Source organism: Anopheles nili, chromosome 3, assembly GCF_943737925.1.
Source record: "Anopheles nili chromosome 3, idAnoNiliSN_F5_01, whole genome shotgun sequence".
NCBI lineage: Eukaryota > Metazoa > Arthropoda > Insecta > Diptera > Culicidae > Anopheles > Anopheles nili.
The window spans coordinates 31,445,721-31,469,541 of NC_071292.1; the positions used below are offsets into that span (position 1 = coordinate 31,445,721).

Consider the following 23,821-nt stretch of genomic DNA (forward strand, 5'->3'; position numbering starts at 1 on the left):
TGCAGAAACCATAAATCGTTTGCTCTGCTATAAATAGCTTGTCGTCGATCGTCGCGTCAGATAGTTTAATTGGAGAAGCCTCCTCAGTCTGCAGCTACCTTGTCTGCACGATCGTTGAAGTATCAAACGATAAAATGTGTTTAATGTATGATTGATGGCATGCCGTCTAGATATATTTGTCTACGAAAACTCGAATCAGATCGTGAACTTCGGCTTTGGATTTCCCTCACCGTTACAACTGTAACAAACCGGTTTCATCCCAGCCCGAAGGTTAAGTCTAGCCGGTCTAAAGGCGCGAAACGGGACTGAATGCTTCAAAGTGATTACGACTACGCTAGAGGATGGCAGCAACCGAGGTGCTATCGTCGGCAGTCCTGCTAGCCATTGTCTTACAACTAATTCGAGCAAGTAAGCGTGTGACCGGACACTGTTGTTGCTGTTTGCTAATAACTCCTATATTATTCCGTCAAGCTCAAGGATCGTTGCTATCCGTATTTTCAAATCTAGACGAAGACATCACCAAGGCGTTTCTCCCAAACGAACGAGAATCTATCGACGGTAAGCATTGCTGGCTGCTTTATCAAACGTAGGAGTGTTGTTTTAAAGCTGTTTCCGGCATATCCGAAGATTGTCATTTGCGCTACTACAAGTATGGCAAAGGTCCCGAACCATTGCCCGCTTTTGGGCGTCCGGCTTATCTGCGAGAGTTCGCTCACATGGCCGCCGTAGGATGGACACGGGTAGGTGACAAAATCGACTGGAATTGCGGTGGATCGTTGATCTGGGAAAATTACGTTTTGACAGCGGCTCACTGTGTCGTGGACGAAGAGTAAGTTTTACAGGGAACAACAGTGGTGGGTGTACAAGGCACCGGCTTTTCCTTTAAAACAAGTTTTTTTCTTCTGGTTTACATTAATGACTTGGTTTCGGTTTCATAGTAACGTGCCGCCCGATGTCGTTCGCCTTGGGGATATTAATTTGTACGACAGCTCGGACGATAAATATGCGCAGCAGTTGAAGATCGTCGAAATTATACGCCACCCGGAGCACCGTTTCAGCTCACGGTATCACGATTTGGCGCTATTGAAGTTGGAAAAGAATGTAACGTAAGTGTTTATTTTTTTAATTATATGAAGCTCAAGTTCAATAAGCCGCCCGACTTGCGGAAGTGGCTGTTTTGAAAGTCGCCCATTATCGGTGAGCTCCAAAGAGCACGAATGCATTAAAGTGATTTTAATTTGCACCATTGCATTCGCTCCGTTAGCCTACACGATACGGTGGCGCCAGGGTGTCTCTGGAACGACGAAGAAATTCCCTTTCCATCGATGGAAGCGACCGGTTGGGGCGCCACTGGTTTCGGTAAGTAGCTCAAACCTGATAACCTTGAGTGTATCATGTGCTGAAAAATAAACATTTCTTTTGCGATCTCTTGCAGGCGAATCGAGCACTCCCATACTGCTAAAAGTATCGCTTAGTTTGGTAAAAAAAGCCGATTGTGATAAGCACTACCGAGCGGATCGCGGACTTCGACAAGGCCTGCAGGATTACCATCTGTGCGCGGGAGATATCAAAATGGACACCTGTCCGGTAAGAGAGCTTCATTTCATGCCTCACAAACAGCGGAACTGAATGCCTAAAATTTATTACAGGGTGATTCCGGAGGTCCGTTACAGATGAAGCTCCTGCACAATGCAAAAATGACACCATTCGTCATAGCGGTGACCTCTTTCGGTAGCGTTTGTGGTCAATCGCATCCAGGCGTGTACATGAAAGTGGCTCCTTACATTGGTTGGATTCGGTCGGAACTTGCAAAGCGAGGAGAAAACATCCATGGTAGGTTAACTATTTGCTCGGATACCGAGCCTTTACTGGAATGTAATGGAAGGATCCTTTTTCTAGAATGGAGTTTTAAGCCATATGCATGCGCTTTACGGTACGTACACTTGAGAGAGTACGAGGACGACGTGGTGTACTCGAAAACAGATGGTTTTGAATCGCTTGACTCCAGCAAAGCTCACATGAGCATAATCGATTCGGAACAGACCGTAAAAATTCATTGGCCGCCAGGCCGGAAGGGGATTGAAAACTGCCACGGAGTTGTTATAGACGAAGATGCCGTTGTAACGTTGGCCCGCTGCAGTATTAACGATGGGTTTGTAACCGAAGACGACTAAGCATTCACTTACTTATTTAGCTCATTTAATACGCTTTGTAATATTTACAGAATAAGCGCCTCACATGTAGTTTACGGAGATGGAACCAGAAATGATGTCCTTCAAGTGCATCGTCATCCACGATACAAACCAAACTCGTACTATAACGACATTGCCATACTGAAGATGAAGAACAGATTCCAGATATCACATTTTTTTATCCCCGCATGCATTTGGAGTGCATTTGAGTTACCTCACCCGAGATTCTATGTGACTGGACAGGGTCGGTTGGATTTGAACAAATTTAATTACTATTCCGAAGCGATGTCTGAGTTTAGTAAGTAATTACAATCAACTGAGCGGTCTGTTTCGTGCTAACGTATGCATTTTCAAAATAGATCCAGAGATTGCTCAGCTATCCCCGCGAGCTGACATTCATAACGCGGAGAATTGCTCCGTACCCGAGGAGTACCTTCCAAATTTGACAAACGGCATCACACCAGAGCATCTCTGCTTTGGGAATAAGCCCTTTCTGGTGCCGGAATCGTGCGAAATGAAGTTTGGTGGACCGCTGAGGCGCCGAGTTTATAGAATGGGTCGAAATTTCGAGCATATCTACGCGTTGAATTTGTTCGGTAAAGACTGCGGATTTGGACGCTCAGCCGCTGCAACTCGACTCGGTGCACACCATGAGTGGATGAAATCCATCCTGCTTCCAAACTACAGCGGCCATAACGATGCGGTGCTGTTCTTCAACACGGATCTGTACGAGCAAGACCATTGCATGACAGCCGATGGGAGTGCTGGGTTGTGCACGAATATCAAGCGTTGTCCGAAGATTGCGTATGACGCACAGATGCACCGAAACGTACGGTTCTGCAATGCTGGTTCGGTGGTGTGCTGTCCATACGAAAATATTAAAAACGAATCGAGTGTCAGTGCAGCCGGAAAAGAGTTGGATGATTGCGAAAAGCGTTACGGCATGTTCCATGAAGAGTATAAGCACTGGCAACCGGACAGAATCGATCATTTTTATCACACGGTAAAGAAGAAAAAAAAACGCTCTGATGTGTTAAGACCGTTGCCGAGATAACTCGCTTCTTTCGTTTCGTTTTTCTTAGGTTTATATCGGAAAAGAGGTGGGGCAAAATATAGAATGGTTTTGTTCCGGTTCCTTGATCACTCGTAATTTGGTTGTTTCTACCGCGAATTGTCTAGCGGATCCGAGTGATCACCCTACGCATGTCAATGTTGCGCAAGGAAACCCCAACATAACGTGGAACAACCCGCAATCTGTACGAGTAAAAGAAGTGATTATACATCCCAACTACGACCAGAATGATCTGTTGCACGACATCGGTTTATTGCGATTGGAGAAGGATATCGTGCCGACTGCGATGAAGTATCCGATCTGTTTGTGGCAAAATGAAACCCACACTCCATTTTTGCTCCATAGAATGGTTATAGGTTTGTGTGGAAATTTCACATTCTCATTGTAACGCTTGCCCTGAGGCTGATCATCTATTTTTCTTAACAGAAAACGACGAAGCGTACTTTGCATCAAGCTATCCCAAGTACAACAGCGATCTGCAGGCTTATATGGTGGAACAGGGCAGGCGCAAGCTGAATCCATCCGAGCTGTGCATCGACGATGACACGTCCGAATCACAATCCTTCTCTGGTGACCCACTCGTTTGGTATAAACGCAACGAGGCAGATAACTCATCAACGCAGTATTTGGTCGGGCTTTTAAGCTACAGTCGTCCTAAGGATGGTTTGATTGTGCATACAAGGATTTCTTCCTACTACAGCTGGATAAAAAGTGTAGCGTAACTACTCAAGTAACATTTTTGCTTTAACGTTATCGATGTTCGATTCGAGCGCTTTTTAACTCTTCTGATACATGGAGTTTTCATACACGTCCTTGTCACACAATCGAAGGGTTTCATTTCTTCGACTGAGAAAAATTTTCAAGCATGCCGATCATTCTGGCTCATGTAAAAGAATTATGCGTCCCATTCAGTCAAAACACGAGGGAGACCGCTGCACAAGATTTATAGCATGCCGTTTTGTTTAGCACATGGACCGCGGTTTCCCCCTCCATTCGACGAGCATTTTACTTGAGCGTAAAAACAGCACCAGAGAATAAGCCCATCGTTTGGCTCTCGCAAGCCATTTGCGTTGCACTCTTTGATTCGGCTGTGCGCTGTCGTAGGGTGAACCCTTTGTTTATTTAGGTCTCGACCCGCGCAGGCCGTTCTACCTGTGTTTGGGTTCCCTTACCTTTTTCGCCTACGTTGACGGTACCCGTGCAATTGCTACTGCTATTCCATTTGTGATCTAATGTTTTATGATCAGCGATCGCATGTGGACAATGATTACGGTACGAGCATGATATTTTACCAGCGGCATAGACCAAAACACGTATGAAATGCTAACGGCAAACCATATCGTCATTGGGATTCTTAATCTAACTCCCTCGGTTTGTATCAATGCAACGATAGTAAACCAAATAACACCCATGTTTCCTATCACCGGTGCAAACGATGCATGCAATCTATCATATGAATCTATACCCGATATACAATCACTGCGTGAGATATGCGCATTGCATGGAAGCATTCGTACATCATGTGCTCACATACGTTGTAATCCATCCCCACTCCGGATCTATTTTTGGACGCATGCATCGCCGCCATCGATCTTGGTCCATACGTAAATCAAAAGGCAATGCATACCTCTTAAGGTTGAAGACGCCAAATTGCTCAACCCATCGACGCTGAAGACCCATCGCCAGCCCGATCAGCCATATCGACATCGGTTCCCTGTATTCTTCCAAGTCTCAACAGCCCCTTCAAACTAACAAATAAAATTTGCCCTTCCATAGCTATAGCACCAGCGCGCACGTGGCAATGGACGGTGGTACCTGATCTGGATCGACAAAGCATGTGGGACAGTACACGCCGGCGGGGGGAAAGAACCCAAAATGCGAAGGAACCGAAATGAAGAACATAGAAATAATGCAACGCCCCTACTCAAAATCGGTAGGCGGAGCATATCAAATTTTATGACGCATTTTTTTTGTTGCACCGGACGACGTGCATCCGATCACCTCGACAGCCGGCCTGCGACTCACGGAGAGAGAGCGGTCGGAGATCTTTTAAGGCCTCAGTCGAACAGATCGGAATTACGAGGGTTCGTTCGAATATAGCCGTTCGAGCCGCTCGAAATGTCAAATTTTCCATACAAATCGACTGCTCGAATGCTACTTGGGAATTTGACATTTCGAGCGGCTCGAACGGCTATATTCGAACGAACCCTCGTAATTCCGATCTGTTCGACTGAGGCCTTAAAAGATCTCCGACCGCTCTCTCTCCGTGAGTCGCAGGCCGGCTGTCGAGGTGATCGGATGCACGTCGTCCGGTGCAACAAAAAAAATGCGTCATAAAATTTGATATGCTCCGCCTACCGATTTTGAGTAGGGGCGTTGCATTATTTCTATGTTCTTCATTTCGGTTCCTTCGCATTTTGGGTTCTTTCCCCCCGCCGGCGTGTACTGTCCCACATGCTTTGTCGATCCAGATCAGGTACCACCGTCCATTGCCACGTGCGCGCTGGTGCTATAGCTATGGAAGGGCAAATTTTATTTGTTAGTTTGAAGGGGCTGTTGAGACTTGGAAGAATACAGGGAACCGATGTCGATATGGCTGATCGGGCTGGCGATGGGTCTTCAGCGTCGATGGGTTGAGCAATTTGGCGTCTTCAACCTTAAGAGGTATGCATTGCCTTTTGATTTACGTATGGACCAAGATCGATGGCGGCGATGCATGCGTCCAAAAATAGATCCGGAGTGGGGATGGATTACAACGTATGTGAGCACATGATGTACGAATGCTTCCATGCAATGCGCATATCTCACGCAGTGATTGTATATCGGGTATAGATTCATATGATAGATTGCATGCATCGTTTGCACCGGTGATAGGAAACATGGGTGTTATTTGGTTTACTATCGTTGCATTGATACAAACCGAGGGAGTTAGATTAAGAATCCCAATGACGATATGGTTTGCCGTTAGCATTTCATACGTGTTTTGGTCTATGCCGCTGGTAAAATATCATGCTCGTACCGTAATCATTGTCCACATGCGATCGCTGATCATAAAACATTAGATCACAAATGGAATAGCAGTAGCAATTGCACGGGTACCGTCAACGTAGGCGAAAAAGGTAAGGGAACCCAAACACAGGTAGAACGGCCTGCGCGGGTCGAGACCTAAATAAACAAAGGGTTCACCCTACGACAGCGCACAGCCGAATCAAAGAGTGCAACGCAAATGGCTTGCGAGAGCCAAACGATGGGCTTATTCTCTGGTGCTGTTTTTACGCTCAAGTAAAATGCTCGTCGAATGGAGGGGGAAACCGCGGTCCATGTGCTAAACAAAACGGCATGCTATAAATCTTATGCAGCGGTCTCCCTCGTGTTTTGACTGAATGGGACGCATAATTCTTTTGCATGAGCCAGAATGATCGGCATGCTTGAAAATTTTTCTCAGTCGAAGAAATGAAACCCTTCGATTGTGTGACAAAGACGTGTATGAAAACTCCATGTATCAGAAGAGTTAAAAAGCGCTCGAATCGAACATCGCTAACGTTAAAGCAAAAATGTTACTTGAGAATGATCGGCATGCTTGAAAATTTTTCTCAGTCGAAGAAATGAAACCCTTCGATTGTGTGACAAGGACGTGTATGAAAACTCCATGTATCAGAAGAGTTAAAAAGCGCTCGAATCGAACATCGCTAACGTTAAAGCAAAAATGTTACTTGAGTTTTCCATACAAATCGACTGCTCGAATGCTACTTAGGTAGAGGAACACGTGTTCCGTTCATCATCTTTGTCAAACACAGCCTCACAATGCTTGTAAGCGATAGTGGAAAATGAAAGACAGATTACAATAAAAATATTAACGATACTCCCAAAAACCATTTTATCGACTCTAAGCACCTAAAATAAAATATGCCAATAAACATCAATCTCTTTGGGGCAACCAAATAAAACAAAATCTATGCGTGAATCCAAAGTCATTTGAATGTTATCAAGTGAGTTAAAGCGATAAGACTGTTCATTGCTTAGTTTGCACAAACCGCGTACGAGCTTACCACAGTTAGAAATTTCAAATCGGTCCGGCAAGACCATTTGCTAACCGTGACCGACTAGTGAACAAAAATGAGATTGAGAACCGTGTTTTGTGGATCTTTCCTCTTGCTAAGTGGTCTGTTGGCCATCGCCGATGGCTACAACATACTGCTGTTAGTGCCGTTCCCTGGTCTTAGCCATTGGCTCATGTTGAAGCATTTCATTCGAGAACTGACTGACCGGCAGCACGAAATAACCTGCATCACTGGTTTTCCATACGGTGAACCGTTAGAGCATTATCATGAAGTACTTATCGATCCTCCCTATCCGATTCGGGAAACTTGTAAGTAGCCGGTGAGAACGGAAGTAAATGCACAGATTTTGTGGTATAAAATTGATTACCCTTTCCTCGTATTTCTGTAGTTCCTGTTGAGAGTCTGTTTGCGGCAAACCAAACGAGCGACTTCGTAAAGCTGGACATGTACTGGGAAATGGGCATCAACACTAGCAAATATGGTTTAGAATCAAAAAATGTCCGCGATTTTATACGGCGCGATGATCTCCACTTCGACCTGATCCTCGCTGAGCAGTTCTTTCAGGAAAGCTGGCTAATGTTTGCTCATAAGTACAACGCTCCGATCGTAACGATAAGCACGTACGGGTATTCTGATTTTTTCGATCGCATCATGGGCACGCAAACGCCCTGGTCCTTTGTGCCTCACATGGTACTTTCGTTCGACGATGATATGTCCTACGCAGATCGGATGTATAATGCGATAGTGTCGTTGACAGACTATGCATACCGTTATTTCTGGTACTTACCAGAACAGGACACCATAGCGCAAGAAGCATTCGGGTATCTCGCTAGGACCAAAGGACCACTACCAAGCGTGTACGAGCTAGAGCAATCCATTTCGGTAATTCTGGTTAACCATCACCCGATTCTTAGTACACCGCGCCCGACGATTCGTGGCCTCGTAGACATCGCTGGAGCACACATTCGAAGCCCTAAACCCCTGCCGGACGACTTGCAAAAGTTTATGGACGAAGCACAGCACGGTGTAATTTACTTCTCGCTTGGAGCTTACATGCAAAGTGCGCAAATGCCGATCGAGAAACGAAACGCCATTCTCAAAGTGTTCGGGTCGCTACAGCAACGTGTCATCTGGAAGTTTGAAGACGATAGCTTTCAGGCTACCGTTCCACCGAATGTGATGATACGCAAGTGGGCACCACAGAACGACATTCTGGCGCATCGCAATACGGTGCTGTTCATTGCGCACGGTGGCCAGTTTGGTACGTTTGAGGCGATGCACCATGGTGTGCCGACGTTGTTCATGCCATTTTTCGGTGACCAGGATCGGAACGCGGATCGTGCGATAAAGAAGGGATTCGCAGAGAAAATGATGTTTACGGACATCACCGAGGAAACGTTCGGCAATAACGTGCGAGCTATGACGAAGGATAAATCATACTACGATAACGCGAAGCATGTTTCTAAGCTATTCCAAAATAGGCTCGTTGATCCTATGCAAGAGTCTATCTTCTGGATCGAATACGTAGCGCATTACAAGGGAGCACCGCATCTGAAATCGAAATCGACCCAACTTTACTGGTTCCAGCACCTCATGCTAGACGTGCTAATTGTGCCACTGTTTTTGATAGCGTTCATTTGTATACCGAAAAATAGGTTTACTCGCCAAAAACGCAGGCGATAGGCGCATAATCGCAACTAACATTAATAACTACATTGAACCTCAAAAAAGAAATACATGATTGTTCTCGCTACGTTATATATTGCCATTATTAGTACCAGTAGGTTTTGAGAGGCGTCCGGTCCTCCTCGATGCCTTGCTCCTTCATTATGTCCATCTCGAAGGTGCACAAGGCGGGTTGAAAGGTAATTTCTTTTACCACATCGGCTGGCGTATCCTTTTCCCGTTCCATGTATGTGCCTTTGGTTTTGTAATCATGCGTTTCTTCGTTCGTTTTTGGTATCGGAATGATACGACCAGTCCGCGTCGAAACCCGCACCTTTTCGCCGTCCTCCGTGTACCGCCACTCGATCGGTGTTGCCACCAGATCGGACGGATCGACGAGCTGCACCTGACTGGTGACGAGAAGCGGGCTTTCGGATTTGATTATAATGCCGGGGTAATCTTTCTCGTCGGCCACCTTCCGCAAGTGGCAGTTCAAACCGGTCACGATCACCCAGTTACGCTCCTGTATCACCTGGCTCACAATGCCCTGTTTGCCTTTATCTTTGCCCACTAGCACCTCGACACGATCGCCGCGGAAGAAGCTCCAGTTAGCGACCGGTTCGAGAAATACTTTCTTGCGAATGGTGCCCGGCATGTTCTGTTGCCGAAACTGTCCGGTCCATGGCCGATTGGTGGTAAAACGAAACTTTTTCCTCTCAACCGTTCGCGCTAGATATTGTGGTTTGCCTCGGGGAGTCCTCCAATACACCTGGAAACCGGAGTGCGTTAGATAGTTTAGGAAAGATGCTGTTCACGAGCGAGTTCGCCGAACTTACCTGTTCCATGCTGCGTTTGATGTATGAATCAGGAAAATTGGAAAACTTCTTTGACACATCGCCAATTTTTTGCAGTACTCCGGTGAGACGCATCCTGCTAGTTTCGATTTGGTTCTATCCGGTTAGTTGTAAATGCTGCAGTGCTGTTTGATATTATTATTAATTTGTTCGGAAAATGTGATGGCGAGCACGGTGTTATGAAACCATGGTTGTTATGACAGTTCTCTGCTGCTGGTGAAATGTTGACATCCTCACGTAAACGTTTCTGAAGGGATCGAAGATTGGCAGCCAGCCAGAGGTTTGTTGACAGAGCAGTTTGGCAAAAAAGTACACACACAATACGCAAAGTGATATGGTTCACAGCGAGAAATCTTCTTTATTTTGAGTTGATCAGTTCTTCTGGCACGTCCTTTCCAGAAGCAGATCTTTTTCCTTTACGCCATGACGCAAACGGGCTCGTGCTGATCGTGTAGCAGACGTTTTCTATCTTCGCCCAAAACTTCTGCCTCCAACTTCGCCACTTCTACAAACTGTCGTCGGTTTCAAGGACCTAGCCGGTTCCCATACTTCCAGCGGAAGATTATTTTCTTCAATTTCCGTGTCTGCGTGAATAACCTTTTGGTGCGTTTTTGTTTGCGTTGGCTCAGAGGCGCAGTTTTTTAAATCGGTTGCGTACAACGTGAAGCTGGGTGGACTGCTAAGCCTCGAAATGGATAGCAATCTGGACGGAGATGAAGTGGAGACTCATAAGCACGCAAAATACTTTATTCGGTTCCTTCATGCCCTTCCCGGGCGGTTGGCTTCACACGATTCCACCAGGTTGGTAAAGGTAAAATGCTTAAAAAACCAATTTAGCTAACATATTGTCTTTATTCCTGGCAGAGTCACCATCGCCTTCTTCGCCATCAGTGGACTGGATGTGCTGAATTCGTTGCATATGCTCTCGGACTCCTTCCAGCGGGACATCATCAACTGGGTCTACAAACTACAGGTGGTGCCGAAGCCAGGTGAACGAGCCTACGGCGGAATACAGGGGTCCAGCACGTTCGACGTTATTGGAACGCCCGAAAATTGCGGTCTCAATCTCTACCGATGGGGTCATCTAGCCATCACGTACACGGGCATTGCCGTACTGGTGGCCCTGGGTGACGATTTGGGGCGGTTGAATCGAAAAGCTATAATTGAGGGAGTTGCAGCGGTTCAGCGACCCGACGGCAGCTTTAGTGCAACTATCGAAGGAAGCGAACAGGACATGCGATTCGTGTACTGTGCAGCCGCAATCTGTGCCATGCTTAACGATTGGGGTTGTGTGGATCGGAAGAAAATGGCAGATTACATCATGAAGAGCATTGTAAGTGTTCCGCTATGACCGCTGCTGTCGAAACGTTGCTTAATTGCTGGTTCAATTTTATGTTTCTTTCAGCGGTACGACTACGGCATAAGCCAGCACTACGAAATGGAATCACACGGTGGTACGACGTTCTGTGCCATCGCTGCATTACAACTGAGCGGTCAGTTACATCTGATAACGCCAGAAATGCGAGAACGAATCATCCGGTGGCTAGTTTTTCGACAGCAGGACGGATTCCAGGGGCGTCCCAACAAGCCGGTCGACACGTGCTATTCGTTCTGGATTGCGGCCACACTCAAGATACTGAATGCGTTCGATTTGACTAGCTTCAAGGACAACCGGGATTTCGTGATGTCGACGCAGGATGCCATGGTGGGCGGGTTTTCGAAGTGGCCCCAGGGCTATACGGATCCGTTTCACACGTATTTTGGTTTGTGTGGACTGACCTTCCTGAACGAACCCGGCCTGCAGGAGGTTATGCCAAGTCTGAACATATCGATGCGTGCCTACCGGCGGTTACAAGAGCTCCAGCGTGATTGGAGGTTACTAGAAGATGGGCTAGCCTCTGCCAATGGGGAAGTTGCCGTGCACATAGAGTAGAACACGTTGATAAAGCAGAAACTGCGAATAATTAAGTTACTCGTTCGTTCGATTCCTTCCGGTTGTACGTCCACCGGTGGTGAAGTGATGGCAGTAACAACAATGCAAAAAAAAAACACACGCACATACTTCGGTTCTTGTTAAAATTTGTTTCGAATGTTTTTAGGTATCTGTTTTGTAGAAAACGCTAAGAGAATAGATGTAATTTATTTTTGTTGTGAATATTGCAGAAAAAAAAGCTTAAATACCGGAGATAACCGATAAACTCGCGCGGTGTAAAGGAGGACAGGAGAGCGTTATGTAGGGTGCTATTTAGTTAAGATGAATTGCCGTACAGCAATTTAGTAAGAGGAACTATCCCGTGTGTGCCGAACGTGAGCAGTCGCTGCTGCAGCGACATGTTCTTCTCGCGTGTAGATAATTGTAAAGATCGTCGTTTTCTTTTTTTCCGGTTTCGGGGACGCAATTACGCTAAACAGATTCGTCCAGTAGATGGAAACGTTGCAGATAATGTGTAGCGCTTAAGTAAAAGTGTAAACAAGAAGCTGTTCGATGATGCCGTAATAAAAAAAAAGTAATATTTTAGAGACAAGGCAGCTGGTGTTTTGTGAGGTCGTATTTTTACCGAAATTCCATTGCAATCAAGGTTGCAGTACCCCCTTAAGGCTCGTTCATTCGAGGCAAACAATCTCGTAGGCTAAAACAACTCACGTAGCGGCAATGTTAATACGCTACAATTAGCGACCAGCATCAGATTGCCTCTTACGAGACAATGCCTGATAGAAACCTTTATTGCACCCTCGATGCAAGGTTTATGAAGCATGTTTATGCGGTAGGCTTATAATACGACAACCAAAGGTCTATTACCGGTGGCCGCTTTAATTGTGGTTGATAAACAAGCCGGTTTCGCAATCTTTATGGATCTTATAAATCATGCATTTACCCGTAGCTTGGTAACAAAATCCGCTTCATTTCCAGTGCTAGAACATGTAGACAGATATTCGACATTTCTAGGACATGGTTCACTATATTTTCTCTTTTTCTGTTGGTTTTTCAAATTATCACAACTCCGCCGTACCGATTTACTTTTGCACATATATATATATATATATATATATATATATATATATATATATATATAATTTTCCTTCCACAGCAGCGATCACACTGAATCGTAAACCTAATTTTTATACAACGTAGGCATACATTAATATAAAAACGTTGTTCATCGATAGGACGATCGCTACTCGATTGCCATTTTTACATTCGTAAGCAAAATTGTTGGCATGTGTCTCAGGTCAAATAGGTATCGAGGGAACCCGGGACACATGCCTCCAATTAGTTTGTATCGGGAAGCGGACAAATTAAGTGAAGCATCACCCACCGTATTCTCTTTCCGTGCAATCTCCCTCTCGGGAACCAAGAATAACGACGCGTCTCCACATGTAGGATAAAATTTTTAACGAAATAGAACGACAATTTAAAAAGAATCACAAATAAATGGATATGCAACGTAATGCCTATATCGGGTTGCAAACGAATTTTACACACAATTTTCGCTCGCAAGTTGCAAGCAACGTTCATAACAGGCTGCCATACATCTAAGGAGGCTACCGACAATCGATCCTCTCTGGGACGCATTAACCAATCAGAGGATCAGTTCGCTAATTACTCCCACGATCGTTACTGATTAGCTCGTGCCTTGTGATGGATACCGGTTATCTCGGTCACGCAAAGTGTGGGCCTTTCACTTTTACCGTGGTGTTAAGCAGATCCACCATGTTGATACAGTTGCGGATCGCATTACGCTTGCCAGATTGTAAGAGTGAGAGCACCATGTCAGTTTGGCCAACAGCCTACTTGATGTACTGAGACCCTGTTACTAATCTCGATGGTTCAAATCATCCGATTTTCGCGAAACTATACCGGATTTTATTTCTTCTTACGCATGGAGGATGAAATTTGAATGTATTGATATTATCGTTTATTGATATGTAAATAAAAAATCAAAACATTTCAAATAATTCGATTCATCTTGTTACCATATGCTTTTCTTGTTGCTTGAACTAGTTCAGCTTATGCAGTGTTGATGACGTGTTGGACAAAATTTAGCTGATGAATCAGTTATACGACACGATGGCTTATCGCATGTAATCTGAACACGACTTTCAAAATATAAATCGCTTGATACGCATAGAAAGGCTCGACGGTTTAGTGGTTTTTATTTCATCGCATTTATTTGCTTCAGATTTCATCAGCTGACTCTTGGCAGTCAAATTCAATTCGCGTACATCTCCTAGCTTAGTTCGTTCGTAATACTACTGCGTCGATTCAGGGCGGGTTCGGTTAGAAATATGGTATAAGAATTGGATAATTTTATCAATGTTACTCTGCCGAGGAAAAGTCCCCATGCATTACAGCAGCACAACGTGACAATAGTTTGTCTATTCTTCCTGAATATGGAGCACATGATATTGAGGTGTTTTTTTTTCTCTCGAGGTCTGTGGTTGTAAAACGACTGTGTAATAGTACGACGACGCTAAGGCACCTTAACAATTTGTATCGCTTGTTCGTCTTCTACCAGTTCGCCGTAGATACTAGTGGCACCTTGTCTTCCAACTAGCTAAATGTCGTCTCATCATTGTCTACGTGAGCGTTAAAATTCAAAAAGTTATCAAAACGCATTTCCACGATGTTACCGTCGTACTGTATTTCTTCGACGCTCATCGTTTAACAAATTCTTTTCGCTACAAAAGCACATTTCTTTTTCTAATTAATACGCTTACGCTTGTATATATATAAAAGGGAATTTATAGGGTATCAAAAAAATAAAGTAAGTAAATAAAAAGAACACGAAATGATAAATTGACCAGAATCATAATGGACGGCCTTGCTTTGCTTGGAGTTACGCTCTTCTCTCCCTTAAGTTGTGAATCTTAGATTATTAAAAAAACATAAAGAAGAAATGAGAACGACGAATCAATTTAGGACGTGTAAAAAAAGCTAGAATTATGATGCAGAAACTACACGGAAAAGCGACATCCTTTTTTTGACAATCGCTAATCGTCCTACTCTTTGTTAATTACTTATTCTGCTGTAAGAAACAAGGAAAAGCATTCTACGATCTTCGTCATCGTATTTTACGACCTGCCTGATATTACCTCTACTTCACGTTTTTCGTTCTGTTGCTATCGTTCGTGAAGGTATTTCCCTTCAGCTCCAAAACAGAGTTCTTCTCATAGCTTCATCATCTCAAATTGGATGGCTCGTGATGGTTAAGTCAACCTTTTCTAGCTTAAACATTACTAATAAAAATTGCGAAAAAAACAGACACAACAATGATCATTCATAAAGATAGCCTAGAGCTAGGGTCATATTTGTCGTGTTGTGTGTTTGGTTATTCTCTCCGTAATTAAATTGATTGATTCGTACGAGATTCGTCGGATGGAATAATGCTGAAGAAGTAATATTTACATACACGCGTTTTCCGTGATCGCGTACGAGTTCTTGTACCCATTTCGTTCGCTCGTTACACGTTATCATCATTTCGTTTTCTACTGCTCTCCTGTAGGTTAATCTTAAAAAATATGTATTGCCCAAGGGTGTTCTCATAAAAATCTTCTCATCTAAGGTTGATGGTTCTTGGTCGTCTTAATCGTTCCACAGGATCCACGCGTTCGGGTTCACTATTCGATAGTGTCGAGCAACGAGGATAACGCTCGTCACCAGCATCAGCATTAGCGAGCCCGGGAAGCGTACGGCAAGATTGTAGATCGAACAGTATGGACACTGCGAGCTACCGCAGACCTCGCATATGTTCAGGAGGTACGTTTGTAGCGAATCGAATATGGTCTCATTAAAACGTTCTGTTAACGGATGAACGAAAAAAGCACTTCATTAACAAGCCGCCCAAACGAAATCTATAAAGACGAAAGCATACCTGGTGCGTAATAATCGTACACGCGGATAGGCAAGTAGCGTGACATGTTGGCCACCGGCATCCATCTCTCCAGGGTAAAGTTCACACAAACGTATTCGTTGTCCAGCTGAAAGAGCAAGGAAGAATCGAAAAGTCAGACAATCGCATGGTCCATATACACCGGGCAGTGAAACGCATTTCTTGAAGTAAACACTTACATAGTCGAAGTAGAAAAGAACCTTGCGCTCTTGGAAACGAGCACGCTGCAGGTTTCGGACGCGTTGGCTCAAGATGTAGGAATCCAGACGTTGCTGCTGGATCATGTAACCCGTAGGTACGGTCACATCCAACACGGCCATGCCCGAGCGGATCGACTCCTCCGTATAAGTCCATCTAGGTGGTTGAAGCAGCAACAAAAAAAAAATCAATATAATTCAAGGCCTTTTTCAAAATCATTCGACCCGATTATACGACTTACCGTTGACAAATGACGTAGCTGATATGCGACTGATTCCTGCCGTGGAAGATCGTACGCGTGGTCAGATCGAAGGCCGGTACGGGCGGTTGCGTCTGGAACTTGTGCGTATCGACCGAGTATTGCACGTGCATCTGCAAAATGGCGTAACCGACACCGGTTGCTTCTACTCTCACCGTACCCCAAGCGTTAGGCACCTGCGAAAAAGGATCAAATTGTTATTCGAGGAGACTGCAAAACGGGACACGATGGATTGCAAGCAAGCAACTCACGTCCAAAAACTGCTGCTGAGCCAGACTTTGACGAGTAATGTAAAGCTGTTTCGTTTCGCCGGGCAGCGAAGTCGCTTCCACCTTGATCGCTAGCTGCGTAACGTTCGAGACGCGATTGCGTGTGCTGTACTCGGTGAGGGCTTTCATCGCGAGACCCGTATCCTGACTGGAAGCCCAGCCACCATCTGTCAGACGCTGTGCGTTCAACCACGCCACGATCGGATCGACATGCAGTTCCTGGCGCGAAACGTACGTCAACAGCGCATATGCCGTCGTCTGGATGTTGAGCGAATCGTACTTGTACGGGAGTCGAGGCAGCGAGAAGTAGCGTTGATTTTCCAACTTTGTCGGTGGCAGCGGCACCTCTTCGTTACCCCAGTAATTGAACTCGCCTGTGGAAGAGATCGGAAGATGTTAGGATACCACCATACAGAGGGAAGGCAAGAAAAACCTACCGATCGATCGCATTTTTGCCGACAGCATCGTGAAGGCTGCCTCAGCTTTTGGTGCTTTGGCGATCATGAGGGCATACGCGACTATGGACACTTCGTACGCCGATCCAAATTCCTTTATCGTGGCCAGACTCCGCTGTAAGTACTGTAACGCTCGTTGCTGTGCGAGAGCAACCCTGGCGGCAAGTTTCTGTGAAAGTGAAAGCAACAGAGGTGCATGAGAGCTTTCTGTTTGGCGTTTAGGAGGAAAGAAATATCAAACACTTACACCGGCGGGAAGATTAACCGTCGTTAGTGTGATGAGCACATGCGCCGTTAGCGTGATGTTCTTCTCCCGGACGATTTCGTTGCGTGAGAAGAATCCGGAGCTGTTCGCCTTCCGATCGGGTAGCCAGGTTTCCTCCCAGAACGAACCGTCGTCCTTCTGGTGGCGCAACAACCAGTGCATGTTCTTCTGTATCATGTACGGATCGATGAAGATGAAGTTCTCGTACTCGTACAAACCGGCCATCTCGCCAAACACCTGCGCACAGTACGCCGTCAACCAGACGGATGGCGCTGAATGGTTCCAGTCGGCGCGGAACAGCGAAAAACCACCGTCCTCCATCAGGTAGCTCAGCTGGCGTTGGTACAGAATGTTCATGAAGTGGAACGCCTGCCGTTCGGTTTTCTTATCACGCAGCGTGCTCGCCCGCATGTACTTGATCGTGTAGAAGTTGGCGGCGAAGCTGAACATGTTCTGTTCCGCAGCATCCATCGGCAGTGTCAGCAGCGAGGTCGTGTTGATTGGCATGGTCGGGAAGATGGCCCCGACAACGTCCCCTACCACCGAAATGCGAGCTCGGTTCGATCCAAACACATAGTACCGATCGATCTCGTACGGAATGATCGGTGTCTCGGTTACGTTCACGTGCATAAACTGCACCAGGTACGCACGGTTGCGTAGATCCAGCAGAATCGACTGATGACGGTACTGCGGGAGTCCGTCCGCTTCCACCGTAATTTTGCGGCTGATCTGGTGTGCTCCAAGCAGCGTAGACGCGTGGATCGTCACTTCGATTTCACCCAACCGTGTTGGCACGATCGGCAGGTACACGTTTGCCGAGTCCTGTGCGTTCATGTAGATGTAGAACTGGTGTTCGCCAAAGGACGTGCGTGGGTTGTACGACCTCACGATGCCATCCTCCTCGACGTGCACGAACTGGTAGTCAGGAGAGCTATGTAGTACCACCGTTGCTTCGATATCGACCGTTTGGTAGTTGAAAACAGCCACTCGAATGCCAACCTGTTCGCCCTGATGACACGCGGTCGGCATCTCGACGTTAATGAAGAACGGCTGCACACCGACGTACTCGATAGGTTTGCGCAACATGCCATAGCCAAGCGTTCCACTAATACCGAAAGCAGATACCGTCCATAGAGCGGGAACTTGCGGTACTTCCAGGTTAAAGATGTACCGACCATGCGGTCCGATGTTCACGTCCTTCCACATCCACACGTTTTGGTAGTGGCGCAGGATGCGATTGAACCGGAATTTGCGGAACTCGGCCAGTAGAGTTTCGTTGCGCACCATACACCCAGCCTCATCCGTACCATCCTCGCAGTCCATGTAACCGTCACATCGCTTATCCGCCCGGTAACAACGCCCATTCAAACACTCGCTGTAGTTGAGAGCAGGATCGCAGAGTAATGGCCGCATCGGTACGTATCCGTCCGTGAACACCACCAACCCAGCGTACTCGAACGTCCGGTTCGCGTCGATACCGAACGTCGACGACGGATAGTACACGAGCTCATCCGGATCGCCGTCGTGTGACATCCAGGTCTGCTTCAGCGTGCCGTTAGTGTGCTCATCGAAAGACAGCATTTTCGTGATGACGTTCGCGTACGTCAGCTCGTTACCGGCCTGCATCGTGTAGAACGCGTTGTCGATACCGGACAGACCGACGTACGAACCCGGCTCACCGTAGATGGCCACTTCGACTTTCTCGCCGGTGCGCGCTTTCCGGTTATTGATGAACACGGTGAAGTTGTTGCGCGAGATACCGTTCACCGGGAACGTGAGACTATCCGTCAGCAGTTTGCCGTAACGTCCGATGTGCCACACCACGATCGTTGCCGCAGGGGCCATTTCAGCGCTCAGTGTGATGGCCATCGTTTTCACACCACCCTGCATGTTTTCGTGGCCGGTGATTAGGATGATGCCCTTCGACATGACGAGGTAGTTAAAGTCCTTGATGTAGAAGTTGCTCTGCACGTGCAGCGTGATGTACTCGCCGACCTTTGCGTTCGTTGTGCTCGTGTGCACCTTGATGTTGTGGTTGTTGGGTGAGAAATGGGCCAGCAGCAGTAACTCCGTGTTGGCTCGTTCGCCCGACGGATCGACGTAGTTCGCCGTGAGTCGCATCGATTGGATCTCGTTCAGGAACTCGTTCGTTTGCTTCGTGTTCTCCAGGTTCAGGTCGTGCCGGATGTCCATCTTCAGTTCCCATACGCCCGGATTTTCCGACATTTGGAGCACACGCGTATCGAACGAACTGCGTCCGCCTGAGGCGCGGCTTTCGATCGAACCGGACACCTCCATACGACCGGCGTGGAACTCATCCAGTGGTAATGGAGAACCATCGTGATACTCCGCGATCAGGAACACCGTGAACGGCATCGATGGTTTGAACACCTAGCGAGAAGGAGGAAAGAAAGCAAACAAGAACATCCATTATTGCAACGGCCACGACTTACAGAACGAACATGCTGACCGGAGACCGTGTGGTGGACTTACCTGAGGAGATTCTCCCAAGAAAGCGATGCGAATGGATGAGTTGTACACGCGCGTCAGCGAATATCCTTCGACTACCTCATTGTAAAAGCGCTCTCCAACACGCGCCGTGAACAGAATCTCCATCCCCGACAGGTTTGGCACTAACTGAGCCAGCTCGCTCATCGGGAACCGGAAATGGTAGGTGCCGTTGAAGAAGCGCAGGAACGGTAAACTCTCCCGGTACGTGTTCGACCACGAATCCCACTGTGCGTCTGTTTCGATCGGCTTCTTGATCCAGAAAGGCCACTCTTCGTCGAAGTTCAGGTGCCGCTCGATAACGAACGTGTCCTGGAAGTTGTTCGAGTACCGGTTTCCATCGTAGGCCGTGCCTGATGAATCGTACGCGTCCCGATCGCGACCACCAACCTGGCTGGTGAAGGTGTTCTGCGGGTTGTTATACAACAGCTCCGGGTTTGTCTTCTGCAAGTAGTACGGCACGTTCTCGGTCTGCAGGTTCGTCAATCGGCCGAGATTTCCCACACGGTTCATCTGGTTGATGGCTTCCGGGTTGAAGAACCCGATCGGTCGGATCGTCGCCTTCAGTGTCAGATTGCCCTTCACTGGTGTGCCGTTCGTAAAGTTCGCCATAATACGCCCGTGGATGTAGCGATCCGTGTTGAAGAAGAACGCCGGCATCGTGACGTTCACTTCGAAGCGCGTTTGGTAGTACTCCTCCACGTTAAAGATCGCCTCCTCGATCTGTCCCTGCGCCTCGATGCGGATCTTCCACTCACCGAACACGGGCTGATCGGATAGCTGGTACTGCAGGCTAACCGAACCCTGGTTGGATTGGCGTGACAACCACCGACGCATGATGTGGCCAGCCGGATCCAGCATGTACACGTTCATCTCCTTATCGAACCCTCGCAGTTCGGTAGTGATCGGGATCGCCCGGAAACGCACCGTTTCGCCCTGCATGTACACCGGTTTGTCCGTCTGCACGAAGATCGTCATCGAGCGCTGGGAGAAGATGAGTTTCGTCTCGTTGACGAACACGTACCCACCAAAGTTCTTGTCGTACGAGCCCTCCACACGCAGCTTGTACTCTCCGAACACGCTTGTCGGTGGTACACGCATCAGCAGCGTTTCCGGTACGCCTACTGTGATCGGTTTAACCTCACTACTCATCTCAACGCCATCGCGCGAGATACTAGCCCGCACGCCGAGTGGCAGATGTGATTCCAACACCGACACGGACACCTTGTACACCTGCCCGGGACGTACTATCCGCGAGGCGACGATGAAGTAGGTGATGCCCCGAGAGAACGGATTGCCGGCGGCAAAATCGTTCAGGAACGGATTCCTGTTGAATGTGCTCACACGTGACCGCGATGCCGGTGTCGTTTGACGATTGAAATAATCTCGCGGGGTTGTCGACTGGAAGATCACATTCCGGTTGCCATCTTGCTGCCCGAACCGGTTCGCATCGATGCTGTTCGAGTCCTGGCTGTTGACGCCGCCGCCGCCGCCGCTGTTGTAGAAATCTCGCTGGTAGTTCGTACCGGAAGTTGGTGACAATCCGCTGCCCTGGTTTAGGCGCTGGTTCGGATCGTACTGGGAATTTGGGTACTGCTGTTGGGGGTTGTACTGCTGCCGTCCAAACGGATCCGACGGGTTGCTGTTGTATCGGTTGACATCGTTCGATTGTTGCTGTGAGAGTTGCGCGTGGGTAAGCAACACCAGTTGCGCTAGTAGCAGAACACAGCAGGAAAGCTGTGTTTTCGTCGAAACCAGCCTGCACCAGGCCGTATGGTGACAGGTGGTGGCCTTCATCGTGCAGTAATTCTCAGGATTTTCGCCTTAAATCCTGTAAAGAAGCCACCAAATAAACGGGTATTAGAAAATGTGCACCATGATTAGGATATCCTTCGCATCAGAACCGTTCAAAACCTATGTCGATTATTCAAAGCCATCCTTTGCTAGGATCATCAATTTTTCTCCCACTGATAGCGAGCAACAGATGCACACACTTTAATTCTGGATGATGCCTTCTCTTCTGTTTCAAGCCTACCCAATTTCTTATTTGTTTCAATCGGTAAATGTGCCAATACCCGATCCCATTATCCAACCTTTTTCCGATAGACGGTGGTCTCTCCCGCTTCTATCGCGGCTTTCCCTTTTAGCGCGTGTGTATCACACTTCAAAGCGAACAAACCTAATTCCAACCCTTGTTTCACTGTGATGCACCCCCCATCGTGGTGGGTGCTGGCTAAACGGAGCGGGCGTGCTAAGATTATGCCATAAAATTAATATCATTTTGAGATCGATAATGACAGTCACACATGTTACGTTCTGTGTTTTTCACCCCCGCGTCGGAAAACGCAAAGGGAGGCACACACACACACTGAAGTGTTGGGTGGTACATTTCTGGGAGGATGAGAATAAAATGGAAAAACAGTGCACCAGAGGTTAGCCGTTAACCGCTACTCATTCTTGCAGCTGAGCTGGGGTACACAGTGGCTTTAATCAATTTAGAAATGGATGGCAATGACGATGATGCCTCTGTTCCGTAGCGCACGTAACTGATCACTAGCGCGGCTTGTAGTAAAACACAGATGCGAACGATTTACGACTTGGTCACTCTGTGGGATGATGAATTTCTTTTTTTCAGAAATGATACTGCCGTAACTACTTCCCTCATATGAAATCATTTGTCATTTATAATGAACATCTTATGGTTTTTTCATCATGAATAAAAAAAAATCTTCCGCATTTTAGATTCATCAATCAAATGCTTGTGTCATCATCATTGGCCTAATTTATGTTGAAGAGACGCTGCCTCTAATAAGCTCGCTTGTCATTTCTTGAGCAAAGAGGTTAAATTTTAAAACAAACTCTTTATTTTCGCCAACCATGGCTGAGAGGAGCTGGTGTGAAATGCTGCTATTTTTATATATTTTTTTGTACTTCAAGCAGCTGCCATTATGGTTCTGCTGGCTGCCGCAAGAATCATCAATCATTAGGGCGTGCCATTTGCATGTGGAACCCCCCCCACAACAAATTAGGTTTCTCTGAAGCACATTCAAGAAAAAAAAATAATTTAAATGATGATGGACAACGATGATGGAAGAGAAATGCATCTCGGCGTAGCATAGCGATCGCGTTATCTTGGCGCCAAACAACCCGTTGAACGGTTGAGAGTCCACCAGGCGCCTTTAAGAAAGGCCATCACGTGTCGGAGATGTAATTGAAATGTGCGCATTATGGAATGATACATTTAACCGAAAATCGTGATACGACAGACGCCTCAATTTCCTTAGATACGAATCATGCTCATGTCCCCCGTCCACACTACTATTGAGGGCTTCTCTAAAAGACTGCTTGATATTTTGATTGGAATCGGCCATTTTACTCGAAAGGATTAGTGGAATAAAAAATCACACAAACCCCTTCGGCATTTGCAACATATACGCCAAACAGACGGTCCTTTTCATTTCACGTTACAGAGGCGTCTTTTTTAACCCCATATCGGCTGCACACGATCTAATTGTTAATGTAATAGGCTTTTCCCGCGTCGGAATGCGATACCGACTTCACGATGCGAAACACCAGCGAAAAATCGATAAAACTCTGTGCCCCCGACAGCCAACGCCGGTGGTGAAGGTCATCGAGCCGAGAAGCCAATCGGAATAAAGGGATTATAAAGGTTAAAGACTTTTGCAGTGACTGACGATGTGGTTGATGGGCCGGGCCTTGCCGGGTTGTAAAGGCTGCGATTGGAGCAGCAATCCCTCGTCAGTAGACCTTTGGGCTCTGCCTTAGTTAGTTTATGGTTGACACTTGATTTCACGGTACTTTGACTAGCCGGCATGAAGAGAGTGTGAAAAATGTGGAAACTCAATGGATGTGAAATTGAGCTGCTGCCTTGCGTTTCGCAAAAAACGATTCTTATAATGGATAATGGGTCATTAGCTCCAAACTGTGAATAGCCAAAATCGCACTGAGTTAATTTGGGTTCTCCTTTGAGGTAGCATTTAGTAACAAAAATTGTGTCTAAAACCTCCCTTTACCCCGTGTGATACACACGCAAATCCGGTAGCCGTGTTTTTGGAGGTCACAAGGGAATTGAAGAGTATACAGTCACGATCATGTCAATCATTCTACAATT

The 23,821-nt window shown here is 46.8% G+C and overlaps 5 protein-coding genes across 5 annotated transcripts; 3 read left to right on the forward strand and 2 right to left on the reverse strand.

Annotated features, from left to right (window-relative positions):
- Positions 1-341: 341 nt before the first annotated feature.
- Positions 342-3,986, forward strand: LOC128724074 (uncharacterized). The gene is made up of 12 exons (XM_053817838.1): positions 342-408; positions 472-558; positions 628-829; positions 939-1,106; positions 1,265-1,359; positions 1,436-1,587; positions 1,650-1,833; positions 1,900-2,152; positions 2,225-2,490; positions 2,552-3,195; positions 3,275-3,620; positions 3,691-3,986. Exons 1-12 carry the CDS (start codon positions 342-344, stop codon positions 3,984-3,986), a joined length of 2,760 nt encoding a protein of 919 aa, XP_053673813.1.
- A 3,361-nt stretch (positions 3,987-7,347) lies between these two features.
- On the forward strand, positions 7,348-9,008 carry LOC128724075 (UDP-glucosyltransferase 2-like). The gene is made up of 2 exons (XM_053817839.1): positions 7,348-7,633; positions 7,714-9,008. The coding sequence occupies exons 1-2, from the start codon at positions 7,381-7,383 to the stop codon at positions 9,006-9,008; spliced, it is 1,548 nt and encodes a 515-aa protein (XP_053673814.1). The 5' UTR covers positions 7,348-7,380.
- Positions 9,009-9,096: 88 nt separating this feature from the next.
- Positions 9,097-9,919, reverse strand: LOC128725478 (probable 39S ribosomal protein L24, mitochondrial). Its single transcript, XM_053819230.1, has 2 exons — positions 9,827-9,919; positions 9,097-9,759 (listed from the first exon to the last, which is right to left on the reverse strand). The coding sequence occupies exons 1-2, from the start codon at positions 9,917-9,919 to the stop codon at positions 9,097-9,099; spliced, it is 756 nt and encodes a 251-aa protein (XP_053675205.1).
- A 616-nt stretch (positions 9,920-10,535) lies between these two features.
- LOC128723556 (geranylgeranyl transferase type-1 subunit beta) lies at positions 10,536-12,305 on the forward strand. The gene is made up of 3 exons (XM_053817309.1): positions 10,536-10,645; positions 10,709-11,177; positions 11,250-12,305. Exons 1-3 carry the CDS (start codon positions 10,536-10,538, stop codon positions 11,775-11,777), a joined length of 1,107 nt encoding a protein of 368 aa, XP_053673284.1. The 3' UTR covers positions 11,778-12,305.
- Positions 12,306-15,428: 3,123 nt separating this feature from the next.
- Positions 15,429-21,486, reverse strand: LOC128724076 (CD109 antigen). Its single transcript, XM_053817840.1, has 8 exons — positions 19,675-21,486; positions 17,164-19,572; positions 16,899-17,085; positions 16,444-16,835; positions 16,175-16,368; positions 15,915-16,089; positions 15,718-15,823; positions 15,429-15,643 (listed from the first exon to the last, which is right to left on the reverse strand). The coding sequence occupies exons 1-8, from the start codon at positions 21,484-21,486 to the stop codon at positions 15,429-15,431; spliced, it is 5,490 nt and encodes a 1,829-aa protein (XP_053673815.1).
- Positions 21,487-23,821: the final 2,335 nt, after the last annotated feature.

What these genes read in the sequence shown, in the direction of transcription:
- LOC128725478 (XM_053819230.1), bottom strand. Translation starts at nt 9,919, where the DNA reads ATGCGTCTCACCGGAGTACTGCAAAAAATTGGCGATGTGTCAAAGAAG. An exon ending in TCAAACGCAGCATGGAACAG is followed by an intron (nt 9,760 to 9,826) that starts GTAAGTTCGGCG and finishes TCCGGTTTCCAG; the next exon opens with GTGTATTGGAGGACTCCCCG.
- LOC128724075 (XM_053817839.1), top strand. Translation starts at nt 7,381, where the DNA reads ATGAGATTGAGAACCGTGTTTTGTGGATCTTTCCTCTTGCTAAGTGGT. An exon ending in CTATCCGATTCGGGAAACTT is followed by an intron (nt 7,634 to 7,713) that starts GTAAGTAGCCGG and finishes GTATTTCTGTAG; the next exon opens with TTCCTGTTGAGAGTCTGTTT.
- LOC128724074 (XM_053817838.1), top strand. Translation starts at nt 342, where the DNA reads ATGGCAGCAACCGAGGTGCTATCGTCGGCAGTCCTGCTAGCCATTGTC. An exon ending in TTGGGGCGCCACTGGTTTCG is followed by an intron (nt 1,360 to 1,435) that starts GTAAGTAGCTCA and finishes GATCTCTTGCAG; the next exon opens with GCGAATCGAGCACTCCCATA. An exon ending in TCAAAATGGACACCTGTCCG is followed by an intron (nt 1,588 to 1,649) that starts GTAAGAGAGCTT and finishes AATTTATTACAG; the next exon opens with GGTGATTCCGGAGGTCCGTT.
- LOC128724076 (XM_053817840.1), bottom strand. Translation starts at nt 21,486, where the DNA reads ATGAAGGCCACCACCTGTCACCATACGGCCTGGTGCAGGCTGGTTTCG. An exon ending in CTCAGCAGCAGTTTTTGGAC is followed by an intron (nt 16,369 to 16,443) that starts GTGAGTTGCTTG and finishes CCTTTTTCGCAG; the next exon opens with GTGCCTAACGCTTGGGGTAC. An exon ending in AGCTACGTCATTTGTCAACG is followed by an intron (nt 16,090 to 16,174) that starts GTAAGTCGTATA and finishes TCAACCACCTAG; the next exon opens with ATGGACTTATACGGAGGAGT.
- LOC128723556 (XM_053817309.1), top strand. Translation starts at nt 10,536, where the DNA reads ATGGATAGCAATCTGGACGGAGATGAAGTGGAGACTCATAAGCACGCA. An exon ending in GCTTCACACGATTCCACCAG is followed by an intron (nt 10,646 to 10,708) that starts GTTGGTAAAGGT and finishes TATTCCTGGCAG; the next exon opens with AGTCACCATCGCCTTCTTCG. An exon ending in ATTACATCATGAAGAGCATT is followed by an intron (nt 11,178 to 11,249) that starts GTAAGTGTTCCG and finishes TGTTTCTTTCAG; the next exon opens with CGGTACGACTACGGCATAAG.